General features: G+C 41.1%; 2 protein-coding genes across 2 annotated transcripts; one reads left to right on the top strand and one right to left on the bottom strand.

The window, feature by feature from the left end:
- Window positions 1-2,577: 2,577 nt before the first annotated feature.
- ampd1 (adenosine monophosphate deaminase 1 (isoform M)) lies at window positions 2,578-10,994 on the bottom strand. Its single transcript, XM_072449604.1, has 15 exons — window positions 10,834-10,994; window positions 8,462-8,627; window positions 8,218-8,365; window positions 6,392-6,557; window positions 5,651-5,870; window positions 5,454-5,583; window positions 5,025-5,219; window positions 4,818-4,949; window positions 4,495-4,658; window positions 4,296-4,422; window positions 3,990-4,153; window positions 3,796-3,916; window positions 3,360-3,533; window positions 3,029-3,139; window positions 2,578-2,922 (listed from the first exon to the last, which is right to left on the bottom strand). The coding sequence occupies exons 1-15, from the start codon at window positions 10,853-10,855 to the stop codon at window positions 2,767-2,769; spliced, it is 2,196 nt and encodes a 731-aa protein (XP_072305705.1). The 5' UTR covers window positions 10,856-10,994; the 3' UTR covers window positions 2,578-2,766.
- A 2,128-nt stretch (window positions 10,995-13,122) lies between these two features.
- On the top strand, window positions 13,123-15,186 carry LOC140362455 (ras association domain-containing protein 8-like). The gene is made up of 2 exons (XM_072448557.1): window positions 13,123-13,262; window positions 13,934-15,186. The coding sequence occupies exons 1-2, from the start codon at window positions 13,160-13,162 to the stop codon at window positions 15,133-15,135; spliced, it is 1,305 nt and encodes a 434-aa protein (XP_072304658.1). The 5' UTR covers window positions 13,123-13,159; the 3' UTR covers window positions 15,136-15,186.
- Window positions 15,187-15,581: the final 395 nt, after the last annotated feature.

The following is a 15,581-nucleotide window of genomic DNA, read 5'->3' as shown; positions in this document are numbered from 1 at the left end:
CTGCAGGAGGACTGACCTCATCGTTCAGTGACTGTATTGCATGTAATTGAAAGTCCAGTGTTTTGTAACACATTCCCAGCACTGAGCTAAAGAAAGCTGAGGCAATAACTGTCTTTGTAACTCTAAATCTTTGATACACCTGATAGGGAAAGTGAATTTAGCAGATATATAGGCTGAATGTATCCCAACCAGGGGTACACCAACACCAGGGGGGTACACGAGCGCTTACCTGGGGGTACACGAGCGCTTACCTGGGGGTACACGAGCGCATACACGAGCGTTTACCTGGGGGTACACGAGCGCATACACGAGCGCTTACCGGGGGGTACACGAGCGCTTACCTGGGGGTACACGAGCGCATACACGAGCGTTTACCTGGGGGTACACGAGCGCATACACGAGCGCTTACCGGGGGGTACACGAGCGCTTACCTGGGGGTACACGAGCGCTTACCGGGGGGTACACGAGCGCTTACCTGGGGGTACACGAGCGCTTACCGGGGGGTACACGAGCGCTTACCGGGGGGTACACGAGCGCTTACCGGCGGGTACACGAGCGCTTACCTGGGGGTACACGAGCGCATACACGAGCGCTTACCGGGGGGTACACGAGCGCTTACCGGGGGGTACTTGTAGTGATTTCAAACTTTAAAAGAATGTGAAATTGAATAGTGTTTGCATATTGCAGTGATATTCTTTTTGTAGTAAATTTGATATGTTTAAGAAGGTTTAGGAGGATTTAGGACCAATTTCATTAAAACGAGAATATACTCCATAAAGAATTGGTAATATACAACAAATGTATTTGCTTAGTCACTGAGTCAGGAGGTACTTGGCTTAGACACCGACTTAGAGGTGGGAGATATAATGACAAATTGATAATATTGCACTTATAGTTTTGGAGATATGGAAAATTAGAATATACAGTATATGGTCTATAATTAAAATGACTTAAAACTACCACAGAAACGATAGAAAGTGTATAAAGTGATATTTCTGCACTGGTTAACTGCATGGTCCCTTTCATTTTGTGTGATATTTGAACCTCAACCAAGGCATTTAGAGACACATTTGATCACATTCCTGATGCACTGGTAACAATACTGGCTGAATGCAAACAGTATAACATATCCCAACGTAATGTGGACTTCTGAGCTAAAACAAACTCATGATCCATGTAAAAACAACACCTCTTGAAATCATGAACAACAAGTTCAAATGCATTTCACTTTTTTTGCATTAGCAGGTGATGTGGAAATCAATCCTAAACATAAACATAGTATATTGGGCCATTTATTACAACTATACACGTTTTATTATCAGGATTTAGGGGGAATATGTTAATTACAGATATTTCCCACCCCTTAAAGACTGAAGTTACAGAGATGACATGTCATTCATTTTGTTTACTCACGAGAACAAAGAGCAAAGTACATGGATGTTGTGAAATTAAAGTAATCTCAAGAGTCAAATGCAAAGTAGACAGTTTACAGCAAAAGCGCAACAGCCCAATGATCTCTTTAATAATAATGAACTTACCAAGAGGCTCTCGTCTGGTGGTGAGAAGCGCAAACACGTGAAATCCCACTCCGCTTTTTAGGGGGTTTAACCACGAACAGCCAGGTTATCTTCGAAGATTAAACACGTTTGATTGTACAAACTAATGTCCGAAAGTTTAGGGAGATTATGCGCGGCGAAGAGATTGCTCACAGAGAAAAAGAGAAAAGCAGCACTGGTCTTAGTACTTCGGCCCCGTTCAGAACACGTAACGCAGTGGGTTCCGGTATAGCCTTTCAAAATAAATAACAATAATTAAAACTAAAGTCGTTTCAGGAAATGTCTCTGAAGATCTATTTAGCTTCTTTTTTTTGTGCTGCAGCGACTGGTCAAACGTGAATGTGATGCAAACTCTAGAAAATAGTATGCTTTTTGGTCAGACCTGGACTTTTGTGACTTTTGTGTTTTAATCCGGCCCCCATCAAGATTTTAGTTTCTATTCTTTAACTGTCCTTGTTATGTAACATGTGTCTGCACTTGTGTCCTTAATAGAGGTTGCATGGAATAATGAAATAATCGATTCAATAAGATAAGATAAGATATTCCTTTATTGTCCCACATGGGGAAATTTCATTGATGCAACAGCCTATATTTTACAAAAAGTGCTTATAATGATAAGAATTTATAAGAATTTGTAACACCAGTTAACGTAGTCTGGCCCTCCACCACTTAACTCGATTTGAATATGGCCCTCAGGGGAAAAATAATTGCCAACCCCTGTTTTAGGTCAATTTATTTCTGGGTTATTTATTTTTCTACTTCTCTTAGCACCCAATAATGTTGTGAGCAGTCGAGTCTTGAGATTTAGAAAGTTGTTAATAATGCAAGAGCTTTTTTAAGTAATGTTGAAAATATTTGAAATGTATCCAGACGCCTGCTGTTTCTGCGTGGAATATAACCTGCTGTACCCTATGGTATACCTGTTTATGTATGTTTTTTGTTTTTGTAAAGGCTACTTCAGAGGCAGGTGTCTTCGAAACCTTTGATATTTATGAAAAAAGCAAACAAACAAACAAACCGTTATCAGTTGCTTTAATTTATACACAATTTGGAAAAATCGAATAAATTATGGAAGGGCAAGAAGTGCTTTAAATTTACAGTGAAGATTGTTTTCCAAATAATACAACATGGGTTATAAGTAAAGAAACTAACATTAATAAATGTGTTTAACAGATGAAGTTAAGGCTTCTGTTTCCTCTTGTAGGTTTGTTCACTCGCCCTTGACGCCGTCCTTGATGAGGTTGAGCTCCAGGCCCAGAGTCTCAAAACGGTAGGCCATACGGATCTGAGCCACATTGGTTTTACGGATGTCATTTCCCTCTGGACCCTCTTTCAGGTAATCTTTACCCAAGAAGTGTATCTTTTCCTACAAAACAAAATACGTTTTATTCATTTAGCTATTGTGTTGGTTTTATTTTGCAATTATGACTATTTAGTTTAATCTACGCATTTACTATTGCACATTTAGTTACCTCATTAGACAAGCTACTCTGCAGAACACTGTTCCTGGCAATCTCACACATGTCACAGGTGCTGAGTTTAAAGACCTGAGCTGCAATGGCGTACTCCTCCATCAGGGGCTCCTGTGGACATAAAACTGTTAGGCTCATACATCACATGCTGAATACGTCTGCATTACAGAGCAGAGCTGAAGCTAATCAAATCATATGGGACAATAAAGGATTATCTTATCTTATCTTAGTTCAAAGGTGCTCTATGGCAGGATGTCCTATTGGGCGTTGAAAGGACGTATACAACCTTGTGTACATTGTGATCAAACTGTGAAATTCCTGTGGCGCAGACCTTTGTGTAGTGGAACTGCATGGGGTCGTCGGTGGACAGAGACACCATCAGGCCCTTCTGGTGGAACTCAAGCAGAGGGTTCTTGGCGTACTCTAGGAACAAGCTGTTGTTGCTCAAAGGAGACATGGCAATGGGGATCTGGGTCAGGAAGTACAGGTACTGCAGAACTGGACTCTGTAGGTGGAGACACAAACATTTTACATTACCTGTTCAAGTCCATTTATCATGTATATATATTTTCCCCTCCACCCTGTCTATGAGAGTTTTTGTTTATAAGAGATCTTCTACTGAAAGTGTTTTTCAGACTTCCTATAAGTGCTCTGTTCTTTTCTTCTGTATCTACCTCTGTATCTACCTGCGTTGCATCAATGAAATTTCCCCATGTGGGACAATAAAGGAATATCTTATCTTATGACATGCAACACAGCGAGCTTACCTTCTTGAGGTTAAGGCCGTGGGAGATGTTGTCTGCTGTCATGAAGGCAGCCAGCAGATGTGTGATGGCTCCAGCCTCACCACAATGAGGCCTGAACATGAATGTGTTCATACCCCTCTGTCTGAAGACCAAAGGAGAGTTGTTTATTACTGTTTAGTGAAATCACTGTATATCTTTCGTGAACAGAGACTTACTTGCGAAGCTGGTTGAGCACTGCGATGTTGGCGTACATGTAGTAAATGTAATAGGTGTAGGAGGGGTTCTTAGTAATGTCCCACTCCTCAGGTTTGGGGCTCTTAGAGGAGAACATGTGTCCACTGTGTTTGGACTCATCATCCACACTATCAAAGCCTGTCACCTGCACAGCAAAGTCACGGGCTGATACATTCAGTGAAACGTTCAATATATGCTCCTATGTACAATATAATCTCATTGACTGTAATTTAATGTATAAGTGGTTGTGAACATGCACAATAGGCTGTATATGCTGTGGCCCTCACATGCTTCAGGAAGATGCTCAGGTCAGGGTTGGACTGGGGGTCAATAGTGGCCTGGAACACAGGAAGGAAAATGTTCTCCAGCATTTTTCCAAAGTGGGGCACAAAGTCCCTGGCTCTAAAGATGTCACTGAAGAAGAGACAGCACATTATATGCCAATGGAAAGTTACCACATTCTGGTAATAAAACGTAAAGACTTACTAGATCCTAGGGATCTGGATCATCCACTTGAGCTGTGGTGAGAAGACTCTGTTCTTGACAAACCAGCCAGAGAGCTTGTTCCACTCGTTAGCATTGCAGCCATAGATGGACAGACGGGGCTCAGCATACTGATACTTGGCATCCTCCAGGTCACTAGCCACTTCCTGGTTTCAAAATTATCCAAGAAAAAACAGACCTGATCAATTGAAACCACCACAACAAACCCCACAGCTGTTTAATTTTGTTGAGTTATTGCTTTGGTTTGCATTCATGGTAATGCTCATTCAGATCAATTTTCAAATAGCCTGTGAGGTACCACTTACCTTGATAATGGTGGCAAAATACTCTCCTCCAATGTGGTTCTCTGTTTTCATATAAAGGTCTCGCAGCTCACTGGCTCCCACAGGGTTGTACTTGGCATTGAACTTGTCAAAGCGCTGGAAGGTTTGCCTGCCCTTCAAGTAAACAACAATAGTTGAATTCAAATACTAAAAGAAAACCCTTGTTCTTTGCACTGTGAGTGAACATACAGCGTGCACGTCCAGGGAGTCCACAGTCAAGTCATAAGGATGCAGGTTGAGGGACTCAAACAGTTCCTTCATGGTGACCTCTTGACCTTTGATGTTATGGACCACCCGGTCTGCGTCTACGCGGTAAGACATTTTGATGAAGCGCAGCAGGTGCTTCTGGTTCATACAGGCTGCAGCATGGATGTGGGTGTCCACCTGGTTTCATATTAGAGTCAGAGGGTTGATTTTATGCAGATGTTATGCAGTTCCTTCTCTGGTCAGAAGAGGAAGCTATTACAATGCTACTGTTTTCACTGCACCTTTATGGCCTATATTCTTTTGTTAAGAGATGAATTGGAAGAAGAAATGTAACCCTATATTTTATTCTATTTCACACAAGTTTTTTTTAAAGTGAAAGATGAAAGTTTTACACAGTTATCTCAGACTTACCTTTCTGACGTTGTAGAAGTCTCTGTGGGGGTTGATCTTCAGCTCTTTCATCTCCTCCATCTCATTCAGCATCTCATGCACATTGAACTTAGACATGAGAAACTTAAGGCGACGATGTGTATAAGTCTTACTGTAACCCAAAACACAGTTTTTGTTTTCATATGTTTACAATAGTAAATTATCATTTGCATACTAACGTTGGGCCCTGTGCGATGAGAGCAATGAGGAAGTTCATGTCATCGATGAAGGTGTCGTAGTTGGGGAAGGGCATGTCTTTGGGCTGGTGTTTGTCTGCAGCAGCAGCATCATTGTACACATAGACGACACCATCCTTCATGCGGGCCACATATCCCAGGTTTGGAGGAAAGTCCTTGGTGTCAAAGGGATCCTCTCCATTCTTCGGAGGAGGAGTGAACACTGGATTTAAAACATATTCAACGTATTAAATTAACTTATTTTACCTCAACCAGTAAATTCCTTTCCATTTCAGAATAATTTCATTAATTCTACCCAAAATGGTTGTTTAGGCCTTTTTTATCTTACACAAAAATGTCATATCATTCTAAAAGTTTGGCTTATTGTCTATACATCAGGCAGTTACATTACTGTGCAATTACTGTGCAATTACTGTCGTGACACATATTCATGTGCAATTACTGTTGTGATCACATGCAATGGTATTTATTTATTTATTTATTTTATCTTTATTATTTTTCTCCTCCATCCCTTGTTGGGAGGTTTTGTCTATATGAGTTTTTGTTTATAAGAGTTCTTCTATTGAGAGTGTTTTTCAAACTTCCTATAAGTGATCTGTTCTTTTCTTCTGTATCTACCTCTGTATCTACCTGCGTTGCAACAATGAAATTTCCCCATGTGTGGACAATAAAGGATTATCTTATCTTATCTTATCTTACTGATCCAATGTCATGTGTGCTCACCTGGCAGCACCTGGTCCTCAGGTCTGAAGGACTCCCCCTCGAGCTCGCGCAGGTAACTGGAGACAGTGCTGGGGAAGCGCTGGTAGGCCAGCCTCATGTACTTCTCCCTAATGGTTAAGGCACGGTGCAGACCTTTACAGGCTAGCTCAAAGTCATCCATGGTCACCTGAAAAACATACATGTTGCTGTTAGTCAACTGTGTGTGTTAGTCTTATTTTATCATACTGTTGGAGAGGTAACTCCGGACTGGGTGGACTGTAGGGTTCGTAGAAGTCACTGCCCGAGAGCGCCGGTCAGAGCACTACTGGAGGCCTGGAATGAGGATCAGAAGACAAGAAGAGACGAGGTGGTACCTTCATTCAGGCTCACAGGTAGACACACAGGATGAAGAATACCATTACAGACAGACATAGTACCCTCTTATATACCCTGCCAGCAACCAAGCCGGAATGAAGCTGCTATGTTGTGTCACAAAGCCAAGGAAGAACAAAGGAGAGGGCATTGGAGGAAAGAATAAAGCTACGTACAGACCGCCGCGGCCTAATCGCGCCCGACACAGAATTTGAGCGCGTGTACATTTGAAAGGTTTACGCACCGGACGCGAGTTCTCGACGCCCCGGGCACTATACACAGGCGCGATCGAGCTCTCAGGTGTTGTCGCATGAGCAGTGGAGTTGTTGTCGGTGTGGCCTTTCATTGTGTAAAATTGCAGATATCGAGAGTGTTGTTTTCGCGCTTTTGGTTTGTTTCTGTTTCTGTATTCCACCGCGAATACATCGTACAGCTCCTTTCTCCCACACACGGCCACAATCAGTCTTTTGTCTGCCATGGTTGACAAGCAAGGAAAAAGTGGCTCTTCTTGGGGAATTCCACGGGGAATACCGGAAATGCGAGGGGAAATACGTACGTATGTCACTGGAGCGTCAGCTCTGATTGGCTGTTGCGGCGGCTGCGGCGCATCTGCTGCAGAGACCTGAACATATCTGAGCACGTCGCGTTAGCCGCTTTGGTCGCCTCGGCCGCCTCATACACGCGCTCAAAGCATCGAGAAAACGCACCAATCGCGCCGCAAAAACGAAGAAATCGTGCCGCGGATAACGCACTACGTGCTCGACGCGCGTTTACTATAGACTTTGAACGTAAACTGGACGCTTCGGCCGCCGCGGTGTGGAAGCCCCTTAAAGGGTGAAATGGAGTGATGTCATAAAGCATCCTGCGGTGCTGGAGCGCCTCTAGTGGTCGCCCCAGTAACTACAAGTACACAGGAACACAGGGGCCGCGGGCCTTTTGTACACATACATTTGTTGTTATATTTACAAGATTGTAAAGTTGTATTTACAAGACTTTCAGCCTCCAAAGACCTCTGATATATAAACATCCTGTAATCTATTATATAAGAAATATAAGAATTAATAATTCATAATACATGTGTATTCATAATACATAATAATAATGTTTTGTTTTTTATTTATTATATTGTATCATAAATGTAAACTTTAATGAGGCACCTGCAAAATATATATATTTTGCATATATATATATATATATATATATATATATACACTTGTCGCACAGATATTCAGTTAAAAAAGCTCTAATTCTAAACAAAGATCTGTCCTCCTCCAACAACACATTCCTGAAACATGAACTATTTGCACTTCAACTTCAACTGTGACCTGTGGGTTAGCACTGGACCACAGACAGGTTTAGGCAGTGACGTTCAGAAGTAAAGTAAACAAGCTAAGCAGGTACATGAGTATTCTTGGGTAGCAGAGTCAGGTTTATATAATTTTTGATGATTAAAGAAATAAATAATAAATCAATACCCCAGAAGCATAGTCTCCAATGACAGCCACTCTCTGGAAGTGTGGCACGTCCAGGTACGTGGGGGTTTCCACCTGCACCGTTACCATGGGGACAGCACCTCTCTTCTGGGCAGTGGTGGCCATGGTGCAGACACTATGGTGCTTCTTACTATGTATGTACAGAAAACAATGTTAGAGTTCATCCTGTGTCAGTAAGTGTAAGTAAAGAAGCAAACAAAACTAATTGACTGATGTGATGATTTACCGCTTCTCCTCATCATCATCAGTGTGCAGATGGTGGGCCATCTCCTGATGAATGATTGGACAGTGCTCTTCCACGTCAAACATAGAGACCTCATCACGAACGTTCTCGGCTTTGGCGTCAGCTGCAAAGACTTGCTCAGCAAATGCCCGCATCTTATCATCGGTCTCTGTTTGGTACAGCACACACAACAGCCTAATTATTCATGTGCCCATTTATGTCATTCAGGACGTATTTTTCTCATGCTACATTTATTGACAGATTACGACTTTGAAGTCAATAAGGCAAACCAACGCTCCAGTAGATTTAAAGAGACTTATTTCACAAAGGTTAGTTTATTTGCAAAAAAGATAACCATTTGAAAGTTCTATATTTTGGAAGTATATATTCCTAAATCTTAATGGCATTTATTTGTTCAACTGGATATCATTTGCAAAGAAACTCAAATACACTCTAGTACAATCTAATGTTCTGGGCTACTTGTTTTACAATCAAATGGTGAACTTAGAAAGAAGGCATATTTTATAGATCTACGTGATTCACCATAGCGCATGCATTTAATACAAACCTCTTTTATTCTCTTCTATGTTTCTCTCTCTAGATTGTCTGAGAAACATAGCCATGCATATTTCATCATGAGCATGCACAGACAGTCTGGTGATGAACAGAATGGTCATGAACAGAATGGTCAGACTGCTGTGCTAGTTCATATTTGATAGACTTACACCCACAATCTATTTTCTAAACATGTTTTCTACATGCCTTGGACACAGCATTTTTTACGTGACATTCTATACTTACTCTCTGTATATGGAAATGTCCAAGAGTAGAAGCATCCCCCAGTGTAAGAGAAGAAAGTGTGGGTTAGACATGCACTATTCAGTGTCAGGACTAAAGAGGTCAGACATAAGAAACATGAGTTTTTTAAATAGGTCAGTTTATAAGGTGGAAAAAAGGGTTTAACTGGAGATTCTACTATCTATATTTATAGTGAATTGTGAATAGCCATACATAAAGATTTGTGTTAAATCTGAATTATATTTACTTTTACTAATACAAATAAAAATATGTTATACATTATAAATGACATGCTTATATATATTTGGGATCACAGCCGCATGCAGTGTGAGGAAAACTACAGAGGAAGGTGTACTGAATGTCAACACAGTTTGTAGGGTTAAAAGGGACATAATATCAAAGATAATAACATCTTTGGTGTCAATTAGGTTGACAAAAGACCATTAATGTAACTGTTCAGTTTCAGTTTGTTCTGTAGTTGGACTGTGCAGTATCTGATAGAGGTGATAGGCTGAAGAACACTCTGATAGTGAAGATTACATTAATACATATGGGTTCAAAGTTGTCTATTTCTCAAACTCGCATCAAGTGGCTCCTGAGTTACAAAACTCACTGATCTGCAACTTTAAGGTTTGGCTGCAGTTAAAAAAAAGGATTCACAGGATGTGTGGATACACACCAGAGGAGCCCATGCTCCAGTGACATTTATCTAATTTACTCACGTCCTCCCTCTGCAGGTTACCATAATGGCCCAGTTATGTCCCAGTGAAGTGGAACAGTTGGGATTAGAGGGAGAGACAGAACAGATGTGAATACGATGGAGAGGAGTTGGATCTTTATCTCCAGTACAATCATCAGATATGTATGTACTTGGTCTTCTCTAAAAACCTTGCATCCTCTGCCCTCTCTTATAGCTTAAGTGGTCTGCAGCTCCTTGGAAAGCAGCAGCTTGGATCACAGTACACTCTACAGTATATATTATATACAGTAGTTTGCACTTGGCCTTCTGGAAGTAGCTCTATCTTTAGCAACCATTTCAACAGAACACAAAGTCTGCACCAAATATAACAACAACAACAACAATAATATAACCACTATAAACTGTATTTTTGACCAGGTGAACTTCTCCTCCATACCTGTACTGAATCAATGCAAAGTCTTCAACATTACATAATGTGAAATATAACCTGTATAAATGGCTGTCATTTACATCCTCTGTGATGATGCTTAACAGTCACGCATGTACATTCAACCTAAAACAATGCAAGTGTGTATTTAGGACCCATTTTGAAGGTTTCTGAGGCTTAAAACTTGACTTGTGCTGGAACGTTGAACATCTTTCCCATTCAGCACATCATTAAAGCTGTCAAGACCATTGTCAGAGCTTCCCATAACGGTTGGGTTATTTATGATGATAACAGTTTCAAATGTGATGGATAATGGCTATGTTGACCCAAATGATGGAACATTCAAATTCTTTGCATACACTGTGCATTTTTACATCCAAGAACCATTTGAGTCCAAGCCCGTACTTTAATAGAATAGGATCCTCACATGAGACCTGGGTTCATACTCACCTGGCATTGCGATTTTTGGCATGATGGCGGTTTTCAGGTGAGCGCTCCCTGAGGACTGCAGAAGGGTGGTTAGCCGTTGGACCCCTGTAGTAAGGAAGTGTGGAGCTCTGTCCTGGGGCAGTGCAATATTAAGCTCAGAACATGGCTCAAGTGTAACCAGAGGCTGGCTGTGCCCATGCAGGACATGCCTAGATTTAACTGGGGACTCATGAGCAGGCAACTATTTTTAAGTCTGCTGTGTGTATCCCTGACTGTTGGGGGGGGGGGGGGGGGCTCTGCTTATATAACTTTATGATGGTTGGACATGCTGCTGGGTACATCGCGGGCACGGATGTCAAGTTCAGCTTTCTCTCGAATTCTCTCTAATGACCAAACACTAGTTAATATGCATTCAAGGAAAGAGTGATTGATTGAATGAATGGTATTGATCATTCTTGCTGTAAATAAAAGTCATTATTCTAATTTCTCATGGCTAAAGAGTCCAAATACATTTATTTAGTATTTATTTAGGTGAGGCTGGCTAAATGTGAAATAAAATGGAATATTGTCTTAAGTGAATGGGTTTTAGACTAGCAACAATAACTTAAACCTGTGCTTTTCATGGACCTGCTGAATAAAATATATTCTATTGTTCTTAAATTGTATTCTATTGTAGCGGTAGGTTGTCTTGCTATGTTATATTAGTTGTTGGGGGAGAAAAACAACATTCACTGTAAGCCTTGCTGTACTGATTTTGTGTTCTAATGAGAAGAGTCTTGTTCTGGGTGGGACGGGTTCACCATGCTCTTTTACAGCTCTACAAATTAAGCGTTCACACAAATATGCTAATGTTATCAAGCAAACCATTAGATACAGCCTTCTTAAAGCTGCCACGTTCATGATTCCTTCTGACTGCGCACTCACTAGTGTGAAAACGATCCATGTGCAATCACCCAAACAAATGTGACTCTGTAATACTGCACTGGCTGATGTTGTTATATTTCTAGAAATATTGTGGCCAAAATGGTAAGTGCATGTGGAGCCTTCCTACACACAGTATCAATGTGAAAATCTGTGTCTTTGTAATCGACTTATGCAACATGTCTTGAGCCGGCTTGCGTTTTGCTTGTGTTCGCTTGAGAGAAGGTGATCCTAAATGTCAACATTCCCCACTGGTGAGAGAAACTAGTTAAAGGGATCAGGTTAAAAACTGGCAGTGGGTCAATGCAATTAAGAGACCAAATTAAAATATTTTAAAATATTATGATATAACAACATGAACTTTTAAATTTCCTTTTTTCATTATTTCATTGCCCCTTGAGAAACATGAATCATGAGCGAGCTTGCCTCTGCACATACCTGACTCATAAATTGGCTGACTTGGATAGCACACCACCTGCTTGTCTCAATGGAGATTATACAAGTTAAAGCCCTGCTGTGGAATTATTCCAGGCAAAGCTAAAATACTGAAGATATTGATCTTAGGCATTTATTCTCCTCTTCTCTGAGATGGAATCAATTCACTAATTGTAAGAAAACCATTCAGCCACCAGCTATTAGTAAATTGGTCGACTGTGCTTAGATTATGAAAGGCAAGGTTCATATTACAGTGTTTTGAAGAGTATGGTTTAGTGCAGCTACAGTGAATTCTACACCTCGCCATAATAGAGACATAGTTTACACTAGGTTTGGTGGTCTCCAAGGAGATGTATTGGGTCAGTGAGGAATGGACACAGCGAGGGTTTGATGAAGAATAGTTTACATGAAGAATAGTTTACATGAAGAGCATGTCTACGTGCTCTGTTTGGACTGTAATCTCTTCCTGTGTGAATGATAAGAAACTCTGCTCCAAATAACACATACTGCACAGTCCTCTGTGCAGACGTGCCAAACAGCAGACTACAAACCACTTTCATAACAATGACGCTAATAAATGATCATTGACATCTTTGAAAAGCAACTTTGAGATATTACCCAGTCCAGTACGAGTGCGATTTTGGCACACTAAGGAATACTAAAGTTGTTAACAAAATACTAGTAATGGTATTTACTATTGGTGCTTGTCTTACATACAGTTTGACATGAGCATTTAAAAAAAAAAATGTCTTTAATGTTCAAATGTATACAGTCCAAAATTAAGTCTTATTATTTTCAAAACAAGGGCGGGATCTAACAAAATGTCCACTGTAGATTTGCTTTAAGGAATTTTAATTGGCCTAATTGGTCCAACTCGGACATCCCCTCAAATCACACAGGTCCAGCTCATTTCACTGTCAGACGTGATCATTCTTACGAGACACATGCGCAGCACTGAAGAACTTTGTAGAATTGCAGTTTTTTTTTAACAATGGAAGTAAAGGTGATAGTGAACGGACTTCCTCGAGTCGTCTGTGGTCTTACAAAAGATACGACTTGCCAAGAAGTGGTCATTGCTTTGGCTCAAGCTCTAGGTAAGAAACTTTTGTATGACTGGTAACCATTTCACTGTATTGTTCTTGTTATTAGATTAAACTTAGACCGAGGCCCAATGGAGGAAAGTATCTGTATCTTTTCATTTGGCACTGGTGACTTCAGTCAATCATACTGTATTAAATATTTTTAAGCTACCTGCAAATCAAACTGAAATAATCCAACACAACAATTTGCAAAGTGCACAGCTTAACTTTCCTGATGATGAACTGTCCGTCACGACGTCACCTGCTTCTTTCCATGAAATGTTATTGCATTTGCATTGCCTTTTGCTGTTAGTATATCTTGTAGTATGACATTAAACTTACTGAGCATATCACCATGGAGACAAGTAGATGTCACCACCAGGCCAAGTTACAGGTTAGATCTGTTGAACGCTATCATAGTAAGAATGCATGTTTTTTCAAGGTATCTTTGACATGCCGTACGGTGGAACATTCTGGGCAAAGCAGTAATCTCTCCATGGAGACAAGCAGGCATCGTACCCTCCACCAGTAAAGTTACACAATGCACCTTTAATTATAAGTCATTTTACTCGCATAGTTCCTTAAGTTCTGGTGGTATGTACAATCTAATGAAAAATTACAAAACAGCTTTGAGTCTTGCCTCCACATTGACAAAACAGATTTTACTCTCATGTCTTTATTTCTAGGCCAGCCTGGACGTTACACTTTACGGGAGAAGTTCAAAGATTTTGAGCGATGCATGTGTCCGAGTGAGCGTGTTCTGGAGACACTGGAGAGGTACGGAGAGCTGGCCCGAGATGTCCAGCTAACTCTAATCCATAACGGACCTAGGGGTTGTGACCCAGTGTGTCGCGGCAAACTGAGCAGATACCAACAATGCCCGTCACTTAGAAGAAAACACCCTGGCAGTAGACTCAGGCGGGGAAGCAGTTCTCTGAGTCTGCACCAACCCAGTTTACCTCCATTGGCTGAACATCAATTAGAAGATGTAAAAAGACCTAAAAGAAAGTCACTGACCATCATGGAGGAGGCGTGGGAATGGCTGGAGAACCTGGGCAAAGGGAAGGTGTACAGGACAGCAAGCGAGAGAGATCTTTGTAAGAAAAGTGATAAAAAGAACCGGACGTCTTTAGAAGTGACTTTATCATTTTGCAAAGATGGCAAGGGTCGAAGCAGCAAGGGCAAAGTGGTAAGATCAGACTTGGACAGTCAAACATCTTGCTGCATAAAGAGTCAACCGAAAGAAACAGTTTGTAAATACTCAGAAACTAAAATCCAAGATCTGACAAGTAAAGTGATAGAAGATGAAAAAATTAGGCTAATTGAAAACATATTAAGCCAAAAAAGCTGTTTGGAAGATCTCAAAATACAGATAGCAAATGTGGAAAGGCAGATTTTTTATTTCAAGGAACGGCAAAGACGGATAAAAGCTGAAGAGGAAGCCCAGCAGCGGGCTACAGAAGAACTGGAGCAGATTCTGTTTTGGGAAAATGAACTCAAAGCAGAAGCAGGCCACGAGAAAGATTTGCAAAGACAGTTCTTGGAAATCAAAGACAGAGTGGTGGAGTGCAAGGCAAAAATACAGGAATTCGATTTAGGTGGGACTCAACACAAGCCAAAAACAAATTGTCCAAATGATCTAGAATCGGAAAAGGAGTTTAATAAAGTTGGAGGAGTGGGACTTCCAAACAGGAAGTCCCAGTGCGGCGGAGAAGGCGGCAGACCCCCTCACGCTCTGGTTGCTCCATCACAGATAAAGGAGAGGAGGCCAACAGGACCCACAGAGCTGAGGGAGTGGTGGAGGCGCTGGTCACAAGCACAGAAGGCTCATCATAAAGTCATACATCGATCAGAGCTCACCATCTATCTGCGTGGTACCAAGGTGTAACTTATACGGTCATTGTGTTCTTGGGCAAGACACTTTACCCACCTTGTTATGTATGAAAATGTTATGTAAGCAATTGGTGGTGTTTGTCCGATGTCACAGATTGACTGTGACGGCAGGAGAATTACCATTACCAGGGGGGGAATGCAGGAATAACAACTGTCAAGCAGCTTGTCACACTTGTAAAGCACAACACAAATGGATTTCAGTGTGTATTATGCATTCAATACATCCATCCATCCATCTATCCCAGTGACTTCGGGCCTTAGGCGGGGTACAACCTGGACAGTGGCCAACTTGTCACAGGCATTCAATACATGTTACAAGAATAAATGTTTTAAGGTTTTTGTGTATGTTACTTGTTTTCAGTAGTTTTATCAACTGCAAGTTTACTTTCAACAAATCACATTCAACTGAACACTTTAAACGTTTAATTCAGTGGGCAGAAC

The sequence above is a fragment of the Eucyclogobius newberryi genome, unplaced genomic scaffold (assembly GCF_026437365.1).
Source record: "Eucyclogobius newberryi isolate DKJ021-1_F unplaced genomic scaffold, fEucNew1.0.hap1 SCAF_17, whole genome shotgun sequence".
NCBI lineage: Eukaryota > Metazoa > Chordata > Actinopteri > Gobiiformes > Gobiidae > Eucyclogobius > Eucyclogobius newberryi.
This window is presented reverse-complemented; position numbering and strand designations above follow the sequence as displayed.

Excerpts from the sequence above, each read along its gene's own strand:
- ampd1 (XM_072449604.1), bottom strand. The coding sequence starts at position 10,855 with ATGCCAAAAATCGCAATGCCAG. Across the intron at positions 8,366-8,461 it reads GATGATGATGAGGAGAAGCG|TAAGAAGCACCATAGTGTCT; the intron begins GTAAATCATCAC and ends GTACATACATAG. Across the intron at positions 5,220-5,453 it reads ACTTCTACAACGTCAGAAAG|GTGGACACCCACATCCATGC; the intron begins GTAAGTCTGAGA and ends ATATGAAACCAG.
- LOC140362455 (XM_072448557.1), top strand. The coding sequence starts at position 13,160 with ATGGAAGTAAAGGTGATAGTGAACGGACTTCCTCGAGTCGTCTGTGGT. Across the intron at positions 13,263-13,933 it reads TGCTTTGGCTCAAGCTCTAG|GCCAGCCTGGACGTTACACT; the intron begins GTAAGAAACTTT and ends CTTTATTTCTAG.